The following is a 21,302-nucleotide window of genomic DNA, read 5'->3' on the forward strand; positions in this document are numbered from 1 at the left end:
TTATATGTACTTTCACAGAAATCACAATATAATACATAACATAAGCGGAAAGTGCTGACTTAGGTTGGTTCTATGAAAAACTATATATAAATACTTGATTATAACTGGATTTTATTTCAATTTTATTGCTAAATTATTTGCATATTTAATTACATAGTACTTGACGACGCGGTTGGCGCAGTGGTAAAGTAACTGCCTACTGAGCCGACGGTCCCGGGTTCGATCCCCGGTCAGGGCAAATATTTGTGTGATGAACTCAATTATTTGTTCTTGGGTCTGGGTGTTATTATCTATATAATGTATTTATTAAATATTATACTTATCGTCGCCTAGTACCCACAACACAAGCCTTAATTGAGCTTACTGTGGGACTAGGTCGATTTGTGCAATAATGTCCTATAATATTTATTTATTTATTTATAGTAATGTAATAACTAATAAGAACTAAACAAAAATATGAAATAACAGCATAATATTATTTTCATTCTCTACACTCGAAATATTATTTATGATTGATTTAACTAATATACATTTAAAGACATGATACATTTATAAATGTCGTTTAAAATTATATAATTAACTAACTGTGCCCCGCGGTTTCACCCGCATTGCTTCGCTCCTATTGGTCTTAGCATGATGAAATGCCTATGGTACCTCGATAAATGAGCTATCTAACACCCAAATAATTGTTCAAATCGGACCACCAGTTCTTGAGATTAGCGCGTTCAAACAAACAACCTTCAGCTTTATTTATTTTATAGAATTCTAAAGTCTGTTTTATTTAGCAAAATTTTACATACCAACTGGCGCCGCCTTTTGCAAGGTTTGCGTCACGAGCTGTCGCTTCATAACTTCTGGTGTTATTTCGTCTTCCTCGTCCGACTCCGTCAATCCGTACTTACTGAAGTGTTCCACCTGGAAAGTCGCATCGAAAATGGTATAGCCGTTTCGGTGGGATAATCGATAAACATAATATATTATGTTGAAATTATGTAATTCTTATAAAAAAGACTTGTAGCTTTCACATTTAAGTGTGCGTTCATTTGTTGAGATGCGCTTGCGCAGAAAAACGCTTCCACGCGAAAAATAAAAAGCACGAACGCAAATATTTAGCAAAACTATGTATATAATAATTTCAAAGAATAGAAAAAATTCGATCACGAGGCGGGATTCGAACCAGAGTCTTTCCTATTCTGTGTTCTATTATTTAAAAAATATATATTTGTAACGCATTTGAATGACATGGAACGAAAATATCGAATTCATCTTTTAAATGTTTTATCAAGTTGCAAAATTCTGAGGCCGTATCATAAAACCCATGAAATCACAATATGCTTATAAAATGCTATCCTACCTAATATTATAAATGCGAAAGTTTGTGCGGATGGATGTGTGTGTATGTTTGTTACTCTTTCACGCAACTACTACTGAACCGATTACAATGAAATTTAGCACACATATAAAGGGTAACTTGGATTAACACATAGGATAGGTTTTATCCCGGAAATCCCACGGGAACGGGAACTATGCGGGGTTTATCTTTTGCATGGGCGGAAATCTAATCTTTAGATATTTAAGAAACACGTCATTAAAAAACAAAGTCTACAAAAATAAATAAATAAAAAACAATAAAAATACTCACTTTAAACACCCAACTGCCGGTCTGCGGTCTATATTCGATAAACTGCGTGTCGTGTTTGTCGCACACGCGGCGCAGTTTGCCCTCAAAGTCCATTTTTAGCAGTCTGTATGTAAAAATTATATTTATTTATTAAGATAAAGGACATTTAAAAGGATAAAATCAAGGGAAAACGTCAGATTTAGTATGGGAAGTAGCGTCTTTTTTATTATTTTATATTAAAAAAAACAACGTTTGGTCAATGCCTGCCCGATAGTAAAAGAGGTCCATTATCTGTCCTGTTTTGAGTAAGGAAAACAAAAAATGCGTTCTAAGCAAGATTACCTTTGCCTACTACAGCATTAAGGAATATATGGAATATAAAAACCCATGGAGGGTTGTCGCGTAAAAACCACAGGACAGTTCTTTGGCATATTATGACAATATACAGTAATGTACATATTTTGTAAAATTAAATTGTGATACTGACATAATTAAAAAGAGCAACTATGGAGTTTCTTGCCGGTTCTTCTCCATAGATACTGCTTTCCGAATCTGTGGTAAATGTTAAAAATATGTAAAAAAATATTACGTTTCAAAAGTGCTTCTCGAAAAAGTCTAATTGAATAAGTAAATGTTTGAGTTTGAGATGTAATAATACAATTATATAATATTTTGAATGACAATAAAATAAATATGTGCAGAATTTTTGCTTGTTTCACACACTACCGCTTCGTAACAGGTCACTTCTAAAGTGTTTTTATTGATGGGTGTTTTTACATTCTTTTCTTTTGTGATTTTTTCACATTTTGTGTGTTTGTCTGTCTGTCACTCACCTCTCCGGCTCAGTTACAGGCCGTTTTTCCGTCTTATCCCTCGGCCACACTCTATCCAATGTGACAATTGCTTTTCGATTCAACCCTTCCCCTACGGGCGGCCGCTCACTGTCCTCCGGGTATATGATCACTTCCTTGTTTAGGAAATGCACTGAAAATAGGAAATTGACAATTCAAAAACATAAATAAATAAATATTTCGGTACAATTCTCACACACGGCACGATCTGATACCATACTAAGCTTCCGCGTGTGTTATGGAAACTAGATAGCTGATTAACATACTTATATAGATAATAATTAGCACCCAGACACAGACCAAACATATATGTTCATCACACAAATATTTGCCCCGCATGGAAATCGAACCCACGACCAGTAGCTTGGAAGGCAGGGTCACTACCAACCAAGCCAACCGGCCAGTCACATGAACTAATAAATATGATCAAAATATTTACTGTGAGTTTATAAAAAACAGAAAACGTCAATTTTGCGAAAATATAGCGCACTGAAAATATGCATAGTGCATCTGTTTCACTGATCGAATCTCTTTTGGGGACAAGTAGGCGTCCAGCCTTGTGTCCTGCAATAGCTACAATAATATGTTTCCTAGTTAAGTCCCCAACAGTAATCGAATCCTGGACCCTTTGGTTGTAAGCTCGCGCGTTTACCATTGTACCAAGGAGGCGATCACATGCTAACTTAAAATATACTTTACTAGCTTACCGCCCGCGGCTTCGCCCGCTTTGACTTAAACCTAATAAATTATATACTAAAACCTTGAATCACTCTATCTATTATAAAAAACCGCATCAAAATCCGTTGCGTAGTTTAAAAGATTTAAGCATACATGGGACATAGGGACAGAGAAAGTGACTTTGTTTTGTACTATGTAATGATTTAAACACAAAATTTTATAAAGTTAAAACTAAAACTCACCCAAAGCATCCAAATCCAAGCCGGCCACATCGATTTCGCAGTTGTAGAACACGTTACCGTAATTGCGGCGTCCGATCGTCAAGTGCGGCACAACGCACGTGCCGTCCGGCCGGAGGTACTCTGAAAGATGTAAAAAACTCATGAATCATGAACAAACAAAACATAAATCATGTATTAAATATATATATATGCATATAATTATAGTCGAAATCGATGTCAGACTAAAATTTCATCAACAATTATCAACATTTATTATTACACTAGATTTCCGCCCGCGGCTTCGCCCGCGTTTGCAATGGAAAACCCGCATAGTTCCCGTTCCCGTGGTATTTCCGGGATAAAAACTCCTCTGTGTTAATCTAAGTTACCCTCTATATGTGTGCTAAATTTCATTGTAATCGGTTCAGTAGTTTTTACGTGAAAGAGTAACAAACATCCATAGTCCATACATCCATACAAACTTTCGCATTTATAATATTAGTAGGATTTGGATATAATAATATTAAGATAAACGAACAAGTGATAACTGCGTTAAAAACAACCGACTTCAAACTTGCACTTGCAAAATTTACAAATACCTACAGACAAAAATGCTCATAAAATAAAAACTACTGGGCCTATCCGAATAAAATTTTTATGGGACCAATTCGACACCATCCCGCATCGAACAAAAAAAGAATCACGTAAATCGGTTCAGAAACCTCGGAGTAATCGGTGTACATACATAAAAAAAAAAATATACCGGCCGAATTGATAACCTCCTCCTTTTTTTTGAAGTCGGTTAAAAATTGAACAATACTTTTAAATATGAGATATCGTAGTTAAATTAACTATCCATACAAAACCATCAATTAAAAAAATAGCTACATCAACTAGGATACATACGAAATATTAGTTATTGTCTCACCTATATCTTAAATTAAAAAATGCTGTTTTAAAAATAGTGTTTATTTTGTTAGTAGTTGTTGTAGTGTTTATTTGTATGAAAATTAATTTTGTAACCGCTCCAGTTGTTCCTGTGATTAGCACGGACAAACTCTCAAACTTGCTACATACTTATATATAACACTCACTGATCACCAAATATGCAACGGTGAAATAATTTTTAAAACCGGTCCAGTAGTTCCAGAGATTATCGCGGTTATTCAAACTTTTGCTGCTTATTATAAATATAGACTACAAAAATTTGTATTTTTAGTACCTATAGATAAGTTCAAATAATAATATACAATAAACATGATACTCACTAGTCATCTCCTCCAAGCTGGGTATGGTGTAATACCCCGGGCGGGTCAGTTTGACCCCCGCCGGGTGTGGGGGTACTTCGCGGGTCGACACGTTTTCTTCCTCCGATACTATACAAAAAATAAAATGGTTATTTACTTGTGCCTACATATATTATGTTTAGTTTCAGTCAGCAATATTTGTGTATCCATATCCGTACGGGCTTTTACCCGTACGGGGTCCATAACTTAACTAATCTAATTTTTTTTCTCTAATAGTGTACTTAAACTGAAACTAAAGCTGTTAATCAACTAACTAAACTATAACTGTATCTTATGGATTAATAAACCTTATTCATTTATTATCTATAAAATATCAACGCGAATACGTTTTTTCAGATTTTTCTTTAACTACCGCCAAAAACTTACTTAATAACTTTTTCTATATACTAAATACCTTATCTACTGATACTTTATACATATATTTTACATGTTTTTAATAATTACCGTCAATAACATATTTTCTATTACCCTTAGCTATACTATACATACTAAACTTTTATTTACTACCTATTTACACATTTTCTAGGTATATTTTCATACTATTTACTTTTAGCACTATTTTTTACACTATAGTCTAATTTACTTTTTCTATTAAACTACCCCCTAAAACATCGTAATATTCTAGCTGATACATACTTTTATGTTTCTATTATTATAGTCTTATTTACATTTTCTATGAAACTACCCCCAAAAACGTCGTAATATTCTAGCTGATACATACTTTTATGTTTCTATTATTATAGTCTAATTTACATTTTCTATGAAACTACCCCCGAAAAACGTCGTAATATTCTAGATACATACTTTTATTATTATAGTCTAATTTACTTTTTCTATTAAACTACCCCCTAAAACGTCGTAATATTCTAGCTGATACATACTTTTATTATTATAGTCTAATTTACTTTTTCTATTAAACTACCCCCGAAAAGCGTCGTAATATTCTAGATAAATACTTTTATATTTTTATTATTATAGTCTAATTTACTTTTTCTATTAAACTACCCCCTAAAACGTAATATTCAAGCTGATACATACTTTTATGTTTCTATTATTATAGTCTAATTTACATTTTCTATGAAACTACCCCCCAAAAACATCGTAATATTCTAGATACACACTTTTATGTTTCTATTATTATAGTCTAATTTACTTTTTCTATTAAACTACCCCCAAAAACATCGTAATATTCTAGATACATACTTTTATTATTATAGTCTTATTTACATTTTCTATGAAACTACCCCCAAAAATGTCGTAAATATGAACCGTAAACTCCGCGTATCTGATGCGCGACCTTCTCGCACGTGACGCATGGCGACTGCCCGCCCCAGCGGTGCGAGCAGAACTGCAGCGACTCGCCTTACGGAAAGAGGGGGGTAAAAGGGGAGGATAGATAGTGTTTTATTAAACTACCCCTAAAGAAACCCCCAAAAAAAACAAAAATCCAGATATTTAACCATAAACCGTAAACGCATTGTAAATAGTAGTCTAATTTTCGTTTTCCTTTACTTTTTTTTACCGAGATACCCTTAAAAATACCCATAAAACGCAATATTTAAGCGTGAATGCCATGGATTAATGGAAGGATTAAGTCTAACTTTCATGGTTTAACTGTCCTTACCAACTACCATGAATAATAATAATGAAACATAATGAAAAGGGAAAGAATTAAGAGAGGTTATAAAATTGCAAGAAAATCAAAGAAAATATTTTCTGTAGCATATCAATGTTTCCTGGCGGCAAAATTGTTAACATCTTTAATTTTAAACATACATAATAATATTATACATATTATGTTGTACATTTTTTTTTAATCTATACATATAATAAATCTGTAGAAGGGTCAATTCTGTACATTGAAAATATTGAAAAAATAAATAGCAGAGGGTGTTACTGGATCGATACCAAACCCAAATATGTGATAAAAAAAATTTTTGTCTGTCTGTCTGTCTGTCTGTCTGTATGTGAAGGCATCACGTGAAAACTAGCGGTTCGATTTCGATGAAACTTGGTATAATTATACCTTATTATCCTGGGCGTAAAATAGGATACTTTTTATCTTGGAAAAATACATAGAAAAAAATTAATCTTAATTTTTCAGTTTTATCCATAAACGTTGTTCCGTAGAACCGCGAACACACGTTGCGTATTATTATAGGCCTAGCCGTATTTGGGAATTGGGTCCAATAGATATTTATAAGATGTTATTGACAGAGGTACTCAAAATGGATTTCTCCATTTTTCCATCATCCATCCATCCACGCGAACCATCCACGCGAAGACCGACATCCGCGCGGACGGAGTCGCGGGCGGAAGCCAGTTTTCCATAAAATTATAATTAATTAAATAATAAACACACAGACTCACCGTAAAAACTATCAATGTTCTCCTTGTCATTATTAGACGGTGTCGATCTGTCCGTCCGTACGCCGAGTTCCCGTACCGAGTTCTCGACCAAATCCGGGTTGGAGACTAGTGGTTTTCGGAGTGGTTTCGTTGTTAACCTGTAAACAATAATTATTTTATGTTTATTTCTTCTTTAAATAATAAATATTATATTATCTTTCAATTTCTTTAAACTGATCGCTTGACCAGATATAAAAAATAGGTCAAAAAAGTAAAAATGTAGCTTTATAATGTTTTATAAAAAATAATGATAAAAGTTCAAAGTTCATCAATTGAATATATTATGTTCGGAAGTGTTATTTCTAAGCAAACACAAAGACTTCTTTCTTTTCTAGACTATAATTTATCTGTGTGGAATTTCCTGCTGATCCGTTCACTATATTATATTACTTTTTTGTTCATATTAAATTAATTGTAGGTACTGCTTTCCGAATCGGTTATAAATGTTAAAAATATACTATGACGATTCAAAAGTGCTTCTAGAAGAAGTCTAATTGAATAAATACATTTTGAAATGTTTGATTTTTTTCTGCTATTTGAAGATCTCTAGACTGTTTATTTGCGAATGTCAAAATAGTATTAAAACCACTCACCAACTGGCTCGCCTCTCTGATATATGCGCTGGCAATTCCTTGTCTGAAAAAAGAAACATATTTCAATGAAAAAATTAAATAAACAATAAACACGATAATATTTGTATACTTGAGAACTTCGCAAGAAAATATTACAAACTAGAGGTCCGCCCCGGCTTCGCCCGTGGTACATATTTCGCAATAAAAGGTAGCCTATGTCCTTTCTCGGGTATCAAAATATCTCCATACCAAATTTCATGCCAATTGGTTCAGTAGTTTAGGCCTGATTGAGTAACAGACAGACAGACAGACAGACAGAGTTACTTTCGCATTTATAATATTAGTATGGATTACATTAAAATATCATCAATTTATACATAACTAGCTTACCGCCCGCGGCTTCGCCCGCTTTGTCTAAAACCTAATAAATTATATACTAAAACCTACCTCTTTAATCACTCTATCTATTAAAAAAAATGCATCAAGATCCGTTGCGTAGTTTTAAAGATTTAAGCATACAAAGGGACATAGGGACAGAGAAAGCGACTTTGTTTTATACTATGTAGTGAAGTGCTGTCTTTCTCTATTCATGCTTAGATCTGTGGAACGACGAAGCAAATTTTGCTACGGGTTTTTGAAGTGAAACTTCTTTATCGGGGTTGGAAAAAAATTTAGTGTAACATTTTTTCGTTACGCGTGACATTTTTCTGTTACGCGCCATCTTTTTCGTATCCCTAACACGCGTGATTCGACGTATTTCTGTAAAGTTGCATATAGTAAATTATTTTTTTTAAAATAAGGTCATAAAGAAGTTTCACTTCTTACGTGTGTACACGCACACATTTTTTAATAGAGATAGTTTTTAATAGTTCAAGAGAAAGGTTTATATGAATTTATAAAACTTACCCAAGTTAGGATATAACCGCGGCGTGGGATCGTTGTCAATCTGTTTTTCTTGGTTCTCCCATGAACTTCTGGATGGCCTGAACACATAACACATACAGACATTATTAAATAATACTATTTATATGAACAATTGCATATCTATACTACTATATTATAAAGCTGACGAGTTTTTTTGTTTCTTTGTTTGTTTGTTTGAACGCACTAATCTCGGGAACTACTGGTCCGATTTGAAAAATTATTTCGGTGTTAGATAGCCCATTTATCGAGGAAGACTATAGGCTATAATTTCATCACGCTAAGACCAAGAAAAACCAAACTAACCAAAAGCTAATACAAATATATACTAAACTTAAATGAACTATAAAGATAAATGAATAAAATAGTGATATTAAAAAAATTCATTATGACACAACACAGTTTCTTTTTAAATAAAAAAATATAATATAAGTTATAACAAATATTTACCAGCTGTTTTGTTTGTCCGCTTGAAGTTCCTCTGAAATGGAAAAAAAAATTCTAATTAAATTTTCGAACAGAATCTTTTTTTTTTTTTTGGATCAAAACGATACTCTACATTTTTAAGATATAAATTAGTATAAATTTATAAGGAACAGAAAAAATTCGATCACGAGACGGGACTCGAACCCGCATCCTTTCGCGCCATTCCGGGGCGGATGCCTGACCAACTCTTTATCCATTACTAATATTATAAATGCGAAAGTAACTCTGTCTGTCTGTCTGTTACTCAATCACGCCTTAACTACTGAACCAATTTGCATGAAATTTGGTATAGGGATATTTGATACCCGAAAAAGGACATAGGCTACTTTTTACCCCGGGACATAGAATAGGTTTTATCCCGGAAATCCTACGGGAACGGGAACTATGCGGGTTTTTCTTTGACAGCGCGGGCGAATCCGCGGGTGGAAAGGCAAATACTACTGAACCGATTACAATGAAATTTAGCACACATATAGATTGTTACTTGGATTAACACACAGGATAGGTTTTATCCCGGAAATCCCACGGGAACGGGAACTATGCGGGTTTTTCTTTGGAGACGCGAGCAATGCCGCGGGCGGAATTCTAGTATCATATAAAAGTAATAAAATCATACTTACCATATTGTTTCCGCTCACTAGATCTCCTCTCATCTCCCTCTCTCTCTCTATTCGATATATCATGATCAACTCTATCCATCGATAATTGATCAGTTTGCTTCGGACCGTTTTCCTGTTGCCGAGATTGGTCTTCTAAAGATCTGTAAAATTTAGGAGATTAAGATTTTTTCTAAGATTTTTTACTATATTATGTATACAATTTTGCTACTTATATTTATTACTAGCTGTGCCCCGCGGTTTTACCCGCATTGCTCCGCTCCTGTTGGTCTTAGCGTAATGATATAATAGCCCTAGCCTTCCTCGATAAATGGGCTGTCTAACACCGAAAGAATTTTTCAAATCGGACCAGTAGGTCCTGAGATTAGCGCGTTCAAACAAAAAAACTCTTCAGCTTTATAATATTAGTAAGTAAGTAAGTAAGTACATATAGATGTTGATTTACATGACAGCAAGGCTGACGAACACAAAGTAAAAAATAAAAATACATAATGTATAAACTACTTGAATTGCAAATAAAAACATATTCTTGAAGCATAGTAAAAAAAACTTACCTATTAAGACTATCGTTGCCATCTTTCTTCGGTCTCAATACCAAACGCTTACGGCTCGGCTTCAAACTGAGTTTATCTTCCAAACTAGCGTCTGACTCTTCAAGACCGTCGAACAGTGATTTCTGTAAGGAATAATATCGTTAATACATCGACAATCCATTCTAATATTATAAATGCGAAAGTAACTCTGTCTGTCTGTTACTCAATCACGCCTTAACTACTGAACCGATTTGCATGAAATTTGGTATAGAGATATTTTGATACCCGAGAAAGGACATAGGATAGATTTTATCCCGGAAATCCCACGGGAACGGGAACTATGCGGGTTTTTCTTTGACGATGAGCGATGCCGCGGGTGGAAAGCTGGTTTATTATAAGTGAAAAGGTCAAGAACATCAATATTGATCTTATTCTACCTATTGGTCGTGGGTTCGATTCCCACCCGGGGCAAATATTTGTGTGATGAACCTCGGTGTTTGCTCTGTGTCTGGGTGTTAATTATCTATATAAGTATTTATTTAAAATTATATACATGTTTATCAGCCATCTGGATTCCATAACACAAGCGAAAGCTTAGTATGGGATCAGATCGTGCCGTGTGTGAAAATTGTCCTGAATATTTATAACAGGGGTTCCCAAAGTGTGCGATGTAAAAAGTGACGAGGACAGGACACAGATGGCTGATCACCTACTTGTCCGTAAAGAAATTCGATGCAACAGCATTGAGATATACATATAGAGACGACACCGCCTACATCACTTATGTTCCGCTCACCATAAGCCATATGGCTTAACTGCACGCTCATTTTTTATTTGTTTTAAAGTGAAACGCATCAAATATGCCTTCGTGTGTGTTACGATATTGCACAAATAATACAAATAATACGGAAAAGTGCAAAGGAGTAACTTTTCATTTGTAAGTACTTAACTAATTTTTAAAACTTAAGAGCAAAAAAATGGCGCACAGATTTTTTTCGTGGTGTCTCCTACATACGTAGTAATATTATCTCAATGTGCAACAGATGTATAATGCATCTGCCCCTTACCCCACTAGGGGACATGGGACTTTACTTGTTACCTTGTCTCTAGCGAGTGCCCTGGGCACAACTCGCAGTGGGGGGGGCGGCGGTGACGTCACACTGTATCCGCTACTTCCGTCCAGAATTGCCTTCACTGCGACCGGATTGGTCGGTTTCAGCACGTCTTCCGCTGTTGTTGCTGTAATTTTATGGAGAATTAAACAAAAAAAAAAAATAAATAAACGACCTGTGTCACTCGGGGACTGCTGCGGTAAAGCTATTGCATGCTATACCTTCAAGCCACACCTCCGCCCGTCCCCGTGGGGAGCGTGAGGTTTTTCGTTACGAAATTTCTCGATACGGTCTCCGCGCTCAAGGCCCGCGATACAAGCTATGCAATAGCTTAAAAATTGTATAAAACGTGATCATACAATATTTAGAGACATGCATTCAGAAAACACCATGCAAGTATTCGTATGATAACGAACGACCGTAGTTTTAAAACTAGGAAATTTTTAATCGACATATTACAACTTCAATCTAAAGATGTTCATTTGTTACTAGCTGTGCCCTGTGGTTTTACCCACAGTGCGCAGCTCCTGTTGGTCTTTAGCGGGATGATATAAAGCCAGCCTTCCTCGATAAATGGGCTATCTAACACCGAAAGAATTTTTCAAATCGGACCAGTAGTTCCTGAGATTAGTGCGTTCAAACATACAAACAAACTCTTCAGCTTTATAATATTAGTATAGATTTACAGCACAAAATTTGAGGTACAAAGAGAAGCCTGATTTAACACGATAAGGGATTTAATAAATCTACATTAATATTATAAAGAGGAAAACTTTGTTTGTTTGTTTGATTATAATGAACAGGCTCAAACTACTGGACCGATTTAAAAAATTATTTCACCATTCGAAAGCTTCATTATCCACGAGTAATATAGGCTATATATTATCACGCTAAGACCAACAGGAGCGGAGCCACGCGGGTGAAACCGCGCGGCACAGCTAGTATTTAAATAATGAAATGAAATGAAATGAAAATGAAATGAAATGAAATCATTTATTAGGTACACCACATTGACACATAAAACATAAGTAACAAAATTAAAAAAAAAAGAAAGAACAGAACGCAAAACAGAGAAAATAATAATAAATTTGTGTGGCGACCTAAATGGTGAGGCCCTCAGCATATGTCATGCCGACATGGTCGGCATAACGCTGGTTTTCAGTGCCCCCCACAAGACAACAGGGCAGAAGCCCAAAGTGTCCCCTTAAACTTTATGCTTTTGAAGCATAAAGTGACACAATTCCAAGCAAATACAAATTCAAATACTTTACCACTAATTTATTTATTTTTACCACAGAAAATCACAAAAATACTCACAAGTATCGGGCAATAGATCTTTGAAAAGCGGCGAATCACCGTACGGTCGTGCCGCTAGTGTTAATATTTGCTCGTGTACATTCGAACCGGCCGGAGCACCGAGACCACCGCTGTAAGGAAATAAAAATCGATAAAAAAGAGTGTGTGTACTTATGTACACGCGTTAGATGTTATACTTCTTTGGCGTATGGAAAACAAATACTAGAATATACAACTTGAACATAGTTATCAATTTTCATACCACCTAGAACTAACTTCATGCTGTTAAATTTATGTGTCGGTGTGCGCGCGCATCGTAAACATTCACTCTCATCGTTTTTCTCCATCGCGCCAAAAGAAGTATAACGTCAATAAGTTGTTTTTTTACATAATAAATTTAAAAAAAGATGGCAATAATTTTGATAATAAAATCATTCGCTGTTCAGTCAGAACTTTTTGAAGTGAAACTTCTTTAGTCGCGTTGAGAGTAAAATTTCAAGGTCGCATAACATAAACTATAGCCAGTGAAAGTCCCGTAACAAATTGGTACAGCCGTTCCTGATATTAGCCGGAATAAACAGATAAAAATTGTAAAAATTACTATTTTGGTATAGTCTATAAATCCATATTATGTATTTACTTAAAATCGGTTATTTCAATATTAAAAATGGACACTCCAATTGGTATGACTACATAGTATAAAACAAAGTCACTTTCTCTGTCCCTATGTCCCTTTGTATGCTTAAATCTTTAAAACTACGCAACGAATTTTGATGCGGTTTTTTTTTAATAGATAGAGTGATTCAAGAGGAAGGTTTTAGTATATAATTTATTAGGTTTTAGACAAAGCGGGCGACGCCGCGGGCGGTAAGCTAGTATATTAATATGTATAGATTTTAACACTAACCTCTGCACCATACTAGTGTTGGCATTGTTCTGTCCAAGCCCGAGTCCCGTGCCGCCCAAACTTGTGTTGTTATTGAATAAACCACCGCCTCCTAAACCTAGGTTGAGACCTAGAAATAAATAAAAATAAACAATTGTAAATAAAACAAAAAATAATCCTACCAATATTATAAATACGAAAGTTTGTGAGGATGGAAATTTAGCAAACATATAGAGGGTAACTTGGATTAACACATAAGATAGGTTTTATCCCGGAAATCCCATGGGAACGGGAACTATGCGCGTTATTCTTTGAAAATGCGGGCGAAGCCGCGGGCGGACTGCAAGTATATCATATTTTTAACTTGGTCTCAAGTTATCTCTGTACGGAATTTGAAGTAAATCCATGAGGTTAGCCTGTACATACATACATTTTTGGCATTGATATCTATTGTTGATCACCACCCAAGAATTCTTTAAAACAATATTCAATGTACAGTTTTGACTTTCCTACGATTTTATTATTGTACTAGCTTCCGCCCGCGACTCCGTCCGCGCGGATGTCGGCCGTCGCGTGGATGGTTATTTATCCATTTTGAGTACCTCTGTCAATAACATCTTATAAATATCTATTGGACCCAATTCCCAAATACGGCTAGGCCTATAATAATACGCAACGTGTGTTCGCGGTTCTACGGAACAACGTCTATGGATAAAACTGAAAAATTAAGATTAATTTTTTTCTACGTATTTTTCCAGGATAAAAAGTATCCTATTTTACGCCCAGGATAATAAGGTATAATTATACCAAGTTTCATCGAAATCGAACCGGCAGTTTTCACGTGATGTCTTCACATACAGACAGACAGACAGACAGACAGACAGACAGACAAAAATTTTTTTAATCACATATTTGTGTTTGGTATCGATCCAGTAACACCCCCTGCTATTTATTTTTTTAATATTTTCAATGTACAGAATTGACCCTTCTACAGATTTATTATATGTATAGAATAGACAGATATACTCACCACTCTGAAGGTTATAATTTGGCTGCGAGAACAGCGACGTGCCCGTGCCCAGGTTATTGAACGCCGTCGGTTTCGCTTGGAACGATGTCCCTAAACCCGTGTTTTGGCCTGTACCTGTGCAATAATATTATAAAAAAAAGAATAAATAAAAATCCTTATACGTATAAACTCAAAATCAAACATTTATTTATTCAATTAGACTTCTCCTAGAAGCACTTTTGATATTTCAATACATATTTTTAACATTTACCACCGATTCGGAAAGCAGTATCTACGGAGAATAACCGGCAAGAAACTCCATAGTTGCTCTTTTAAATCATTTCAGTATTACAATTTAATTTTACAAAATACATATTATGTAACGTCATATATCATAATATATATAAAAATGAATCCCAAAATGTGTTGGTAAGCGCATAACTTTAGAACAGCTGAACCGATTTCTTTAATTCTTTTTTATTATATTCCTTGAAGTACGAGGATGGTTCTTATGTAGAGAAAACGTGAATATGTACCACGGGCGCAGCCGGGGCGGACCGCTAGTTATAACATATAGATATGGACAGAGATATAATCACTACATAGTATAAAACAAAGTCGCTTTCTCTGTCCCTATGTCTCTTTGTATGCTTCAATCTTTAAACAACGCAACGGATTTTGATGAAGTTTTTTAATAGATAGTGTAATTACAGAGGAAGGTTTTAGTATATAATTTACTAGCTGTGCTCCGCGGTTTTACCCGCGTGGCTCCGCTCCTGTTGGTCTTAGCGTGATGATATATAGCCTATAACCTTTCTCGATAAATTTGCTATCTAAAACCGCAAGAATTTTTCAAATCGGACCAGTAGTTCCCGAGATTAGCGCGTTCAAACAAACAAACTCTTCAGCTATATAATATTAGTATAGATTAGGTTTTACACAACAAATAGAGCGGGCAAAGCCGCGAGCGGAAACCTAGTAGATAATTCATACTAATATTATAAATGCGAAAGTAACTCTGTCTGTCTGTCTGTTACTCAATCAAGCCTAAACTACTGAACCAATTTGCAAGAAATTTGGTATGGAGATATTTTGATACCCGAGAAAGGACATAGGCTACATTTTACTCCGGGAAATAGGATAGGTTTTATCCCAGAAATCCCACGGGAACGGGAATTATGCAGGTTTTTCTTTGACTGCGCGGGCGAAGCCGCGGGTGGAAAGCTAGTATTGAATAAAATAATAAAAAAAATATGTAATTATTATATTAATTAATAACTATTTTCATTATGTCTGTGTTTATATTGTGTATTTTTTATTTGAAAAATAAGTTTTTTTTACCGACCTACATATACGATATTTCTAGATATAAGTGCTGATTTACACAGGGTCAGTAGACAAGTCAGTCGCGGCGCCGAATTTCGGCGTCTTTAACTGTATACATAGACTTCAAGCCTCTGCACTGACTTCAAATCTGTTTACACAGGGTTTTTTTTCGGGTCAGCACTGATTTGCCTCGAATTTGTAGTCAGTTACTGACCCTGTGTAAATCAGCACTTATTTTAAAGATTCTTACCCATCTGAGGTTGTGAATTAAAACCGAACGCCGGTTGGCTCGTCGCCGGTTTGCCGAACGTACTGCCACCGCCGAATAAAGACGTTGAAGTGTTCGCACCGAAGGCTGACGTGTTCGCACCGAACGCTAGAAAATGGAACAAGTGATAACTGCGTTAAAAACAACCGACTTCAAACTTGCACTTGCAACATTTACAAATACAGACAAAAATGCTCGCAAAATAAAAACTACTGGGCCTATCCGAATAAAATTTTTATGGGACCAATACGACACCAACCCGCATCGAACAAACAAAGAATCACGTAAATCGGTTCAGAAACCTCGGAGTACATAAAGAAAAGAACATACCGGCCGAATTGATCCTCCTTTTTTGAAGTCGGTTAAAAAAAAGTTTAAAGTCGCAAAATTGTATATAGAAAAAGATAAATAGCGTGTACGAGCACACGTGTCAGAAGTGAAACTTATTTGGCAAGATTCAAAGATACCGAAAGCGATCAGCGTGCCCTGACGCGACCTTGAAATTTTAGTCTCAACGCGCCTAAAGAGTTTCACTTCCAAAACACACAATACAATAATTAAAGTGTACCTTGTAACGTGTGAACGGCTGAACCGATTTCGATAATTCTATTTTTAAAATGTTTGTGGAAATCTAGGAATGGTTCTTATGTAAAGAAAACGTAAGTAAGCACCACGGGCGAAGCCGGAGCGGACCGCTAGTAGGATATATACCTAATTAATGTTGATTGAAAAGTGTGTCAATATTTTGACATTTTGGGAAGTGGATGAAAACTTTGGTAAAGTGCGTGAAAAATTTGCTATTTATATTGTACAGTGCATCGAAAATTTGACATTTATATTAAGTGCGTCGATAAATTGTTTAAAAAAACACTAAAAATAATTTTATATCACCTGGTGTAGTGGTACCAAAAGTGGGTGCCGAAGTCTGCGCAGTTTTAGCCCCAAATAAGCCCCCACCGCCGAAAGCCCCAAACCCGGTACTTGTGGCTGGGGCCCCAAAGGCCCCGGTGGCCGGTTTGGCCCCGAATAGGCCCCCGGTTTGCTAAAAAGAAATAGTTCATTAAAAAAGCTAATCATAGTAATATACATTGTACATTAATATTATAAGGAGATAGATTGTACAAATCTATCACTCCATAGTACAAAGCAAAGTCACTTCCTGCGTCTATCTGTATGTATGTATGTTTTATCTTTAAAACTATACTACGGATTTTGATGCAGATTTTTTTTAATAGAATATAATTTATAAGGTTTTAGATAAAGCAGGGGAAGCTGCGGGCAGAAATCTAGTAAAATATAAATTTATAAAGAATTTAAAAAAAATCGATCACGAGGCGGGACTCGAACCCGCATCCTTTCGCGCCAATATCAAATACAAGCAAGTCAAAGTCAAAATTTGTAAGATAAATTCCTCACCTGATTCTGTGTGTTGGAGCCGAAACCGAACGTAGATGTGTTTGTTCCAAACGCAGGCGCTTGTGTTGTTGTGGCACCGAATAGACTTGTACCTTTAACAAAATAAATATATATTTATAAATGATTAAATAAATATTATATATATCACTACATAGTATAAAACAAAGTCGCTTTCTCTGTCCTTATATCCCTATGTATACTTAAATCTTTAAAACTACGCAACCGATTTTGATGCGTTTTTTTAATAGATAGAGTGATTCAAGAGCAAGGTTTTAGTATATAATTTATTAAATTTTAGACAAAGCGGGCGAAGCCGCGATCGATAAGCTAGTATTTTATATAAAAACTAGCTTTCCACCCGCGGCATCGCCCGCGCAGTCAAAGAAAAACCCGCATAGTTCCCGTTCCCGTGGGATTTCCGGGATAAAACCTATCTCGGATATCAAAATATATCTATACCAAATTTCATGCAAATTGGTTCAGTAGTAAAGGCGTGATTGAGTAACAGACAGACATACAGAGTGACTTTCGCATTTATAATATTAGTATGGATATATTCTTACCTGTAGTGGGAGTGGCTCCAAACGCCGGTTTATTAGCACCAAACAATCCCGTAGTGCTCGTGTTTTGTGCGTTGTTTCCAAACGAAAATGTATCTATAATAACAGAGACAAGTGATAACTGCGTTAAAAACAACCGACTTCAAACTTGCAATTGCAACATTTACAAATACAGACAAAAATGTTCATAAAATGTTTATGGGACCAATTCGACACCATCCCGCATCGAACAAAAAAAGAATCACGTAAATCGGTTCAGAAACCTCGGAGTAATCGGTGTACATACATAAAAAAAACATACCGGCCGAATTGATAACCTCCTCCTTTTTTTTTGAAGTCGGTTAAAAATAATATTTATTTATTTTATTTATTAATTCTTTATTGCTCCAAGAAAGTTATTAAACTTAACCTAGGAATACATTCAAACAATTGGCGGTCTTATCGCTATGCAGCGATTTCTTCCAGACATTAAAACATTTTAAATAAATAAAAAATACAAATATTTTCAGTAGACAATTTACAACAACTATTCAATTTTCAATTCGTAAATAATATTATATATTTGAAAAAATAAGCGTGCATGCCGAGCACACGTGTCAGAAGTGAAACTTATTTAGCAAAATGCGAAGGTACCACAATCGTCGCCTCACTCCACGACGTGCCGGTATTGCCATGATGGGACCTTAAAATTTTACTCTCAACGTGCGTAACGAAGTTTCACTTCAAAAACAAATACATTTAGAAATTTACTTTTATATTGTCAAGAAACTTTCACTTCTGACACGTGTACTCGGCACACACGTTTTTTTTATTGAATTCTCTAATACGTAATAAAATCGCGTTTAAAAGTATTTAATACTAGCTGCTCCGCGCGGTTTCACCCCCGTGGCCCCACTCCTGTTGGTCGTAGCGTGATGATATATAGCCTATAAACTTCCTCGATAAATGGGCTATCTAACACCGAAATAATTTTTCAAATCGGACCAGTAGTTCCCGAGATTAGCGCGTTCAAACTAACAAACAAACTCTTCAGCTTTATAATATTAGTATAGATAAAATAAACACTTACTAGTCTGTCCAAAACCACTTGTATTTGCCATACTGCCGCCGCCGAACAGACTCGGGGCTGTGGTTGTGGCTGTTTGACCGAACGCTATAAAAAAACACATAATAATATGATTATATATTGACTAAACTAAAATCAAGAAAATCAGTCTTTTTTTAAGTCTTAAATGATATAAATTTGATATCACATTATTATTATTAATAATTAATAATTATTATAGTATGCAATGATGATTTGCATTTAAATCTGATTTTATTCATCACTTGCGGTCCGCCCCGGCTTCACCCGTTACATGTTTATGTTTCCTCTCGATAAGAACCACCCTCGTACTTAAGGAATATTAAAAAAAAAATTAACAAAATCGGTTCAGTCGTTCTCGAGTTATGCGGTTACCAACACATTTTGTGATTCATTTATTATATCTAATATATAAAAATCAATGCCACTTTTCGTTGTAATTCCATAACTCGAGAACGGCTGAACCGATTTCGATAATTCTTTTTTTATTATATTCCTTGAAGTACGAGGATGGTTCTTATGTAGAGAAAACGTTAATATGTACCACGGGCGAAGCCGGGGCGGACCGCTAGTAGATTTATAGATAAAGACCCCTTTGACCACAATCTCGCCTGAATTTAAGTTAAGATGTGGTCTTAAAAACTTAAATAAATAATTTTTTAATAAAATATAAAATACCTCCAGTATTGAACAGCAGTTTCACAGCATTATCAGCCGATTGTTGAACTACCTCCCACCACATTTGAATTCAAATTCAAATCAAATCCAAATTCAAATCAACCCACCTCCAGTATTGAACAGCGGTTTCACAGTATTATCTGCCGGCTGTTGGAATCCGAACATACCGCTACTGCCCTTACGGCCAGCTGTGTAGTCTTCTAGACGCAACTCTTCTAGCGATTTCGTTTCGTATTCCTAAAACAATATTATACAGTTACATAAGTTGTTTATAAAATAATATATACATAAATCGTATGGGAAACAAACAAAAATATGTGTAATAAAAATATGTAATATATAATATTGTGAATTAAAGGTCAAAGTCTCTTTTCTATTATTTAAGAACATTTATTGTATTTTTTTTTTATGTTTTTTCTTAGCTACACAATGCGAGTTAAACCTACTATTAGATTAAAGTTACTTTTTTGTGTGTTTAAGCCATTTTTTGTATATTTTTCCACACTTTTTGCCACTTATTCGACATTTTTTGTCATTTTTTCCCCGTTTTTCGTTATTTTTTGTGTTATTTTCCCCATTTTCGTCACGTATTCCCACTAACCTTCATACAAGTGATGCAATGGTGCCGTATGTTGACCGTCTGCGAGTTGCCGCCCTTCACCACCACGTCCGTTCCTGCTACGGGCTGATATTTTACATGCGCAGTACCAGACGCTTGTTGTTGGCCGAACGCTCCTGTTAATAGATACATAAATAAAAGATCAAGAAAAGAAATACTTATTTGATCACTAAATCCATGCGAAATTAACTCTGTATATCTGTCTCTTACTCAATCACGCCTAAACTACTGAACCCATTTTCATGAAATTTGGTATGGAGATATTTTGCTACCCGAGAAAGCAAAATACCCGCATAATCCCACGGGAACGGGAACTATGCGAGTTTTTCATTGAATGCACGGGCGGAGCCGCGGGTGGAAACCTAGTAGTACATAACACAGACCTCCCTTGCGTCTGTCTGTCTGTTCGTTACAAGACATATTATCTGTATTCAGTGAGAGTAAATAACATTATATGTTTTACATAAAAATCACTATATTAAATTCATACAAAATCCGATCAGTTATTTTCGCGTGAAAGAATAACATACATACAGTTATGCATACTCACAAACTTGCACATATAATTAGGAAAAAAGATATTTCTGCTCCCGTTTACTCACCGCCAGACGAGAAAAGACCGCCGCCAGCCGGCTGACTACTGAAAAGACCGCCAGTGTTAGTAGACGCGGGTGAACTGAAAAGACCACCCGTGGTCGGAGCAGCTGATGCTGTCGCTCCGAAGCCGAAACCTGATGATTAAAAGACCTTTTTATTACCAATTCAATAAAAAAAAGGATGTAGCATTGACATACTATAAACAACTATGCTCACTATTGTTTATTAAAAGGTT

At 35.4% G+C, this 21,302-nt stretch overlaps 1 protein-coding gene across 1 annotated transcript in view; it reads right to left on the minus strand.

Moving 5' to 3' along the window:
- The window catches only part of LOC123704516 (nuclear pore complex protein Nup98-Nup96), a gene marked incomplete at its 3' end in the record, with an annotated part of 55,094 nt that overhangs the window by 28,486 nt on the left and 5,306 nt on the right, over positions 1-21,302 (minus strand). The window contains exons 5-27 of the mRNA XM_045652898.1: positions 21,073-21,201; positions 20,453-20,586; positions 19,959-20,088; positions 19,159-19,242; positions 18,093-18,185; positions 17,530-17,621; positions 17,005-17,155; positions 16,096-16,221; positions 14,541-14,654; positions 13,532-13,640; positions 12,646-12,755; positions 11,316-11,455; positions 10,238-10,359; positions 9,687-9,826; positions 9,031-9,061; positions 8,566-8,642; positions 7,681-7,723; positions 7,049-7,185; positions 4,640-4,747; positions 3,393-3,512; positions 2,455-2,605; positions 1,643-1,745; positions 801-915 (exon numbers count right to left, since the gene is read on the minus strand). Coding sequence (XP_045508854.1) covers positions 801-915; positions 1,643-1,745; positions 2,455-2,605; positions 3,393-3,512; positions 4,640-4,747; positions 7,049-7,185; positions 7,681-7,723; positions 8,566-8,642; positions 9,031-9,061; positions 9,687-9,826; positions 10,238-10,359; positions 11,316-11,455; positions 12,646-12,755; positions 13,532-13,640; positions 14,541-14,654; positions 16,096-16,221; positions 17,005-17,155; positions 17,530-17,621; positions 18,093-18,185; positions 19,159-19,242; positions 19,959-20,088; positions 20,453-20,586; positions 21,073-21,201 — 2,559 coding nt within the window. The remainder of the gene's footprint in view (positions 1-800; positions 916-1,642; positions 1,746-2,454; positions 2,606-3,392; positions 3,513-4,639; positions 4,748-7,048; positions 7,186-7,680; positions 7,724-8,565; positions 8,643-9,030; positions 9,062-9,686; positions 9,827-10,237; positions 10,360-11,315; positions 11,456-12,645; positions 12,756-13,531; positions 13,641-14,540; positions 14,655-16,095; positions 16,222-17,004; positions 17,156-17,529; positions 17,622-18,092; positions 18,186-19,158; positions 19,243-19,958; positions 20,089-20,452; positions 20,587-21,072; positions 21,202-21,302) is intronic.

This window comes from Colias croceus, chromosome 30 (assembly GCF_905220415.1).
Source record: "Colias croceus chromosome 30, ilColCroc2.1".
In the NCBI taxonomy this organism is placed as follows: domain Eukaryota; kingdom Metazoa; phylum Arthropoda; class Insecta; order Lepidoptera; family Pieridae; genus Colias; species Colias croceus.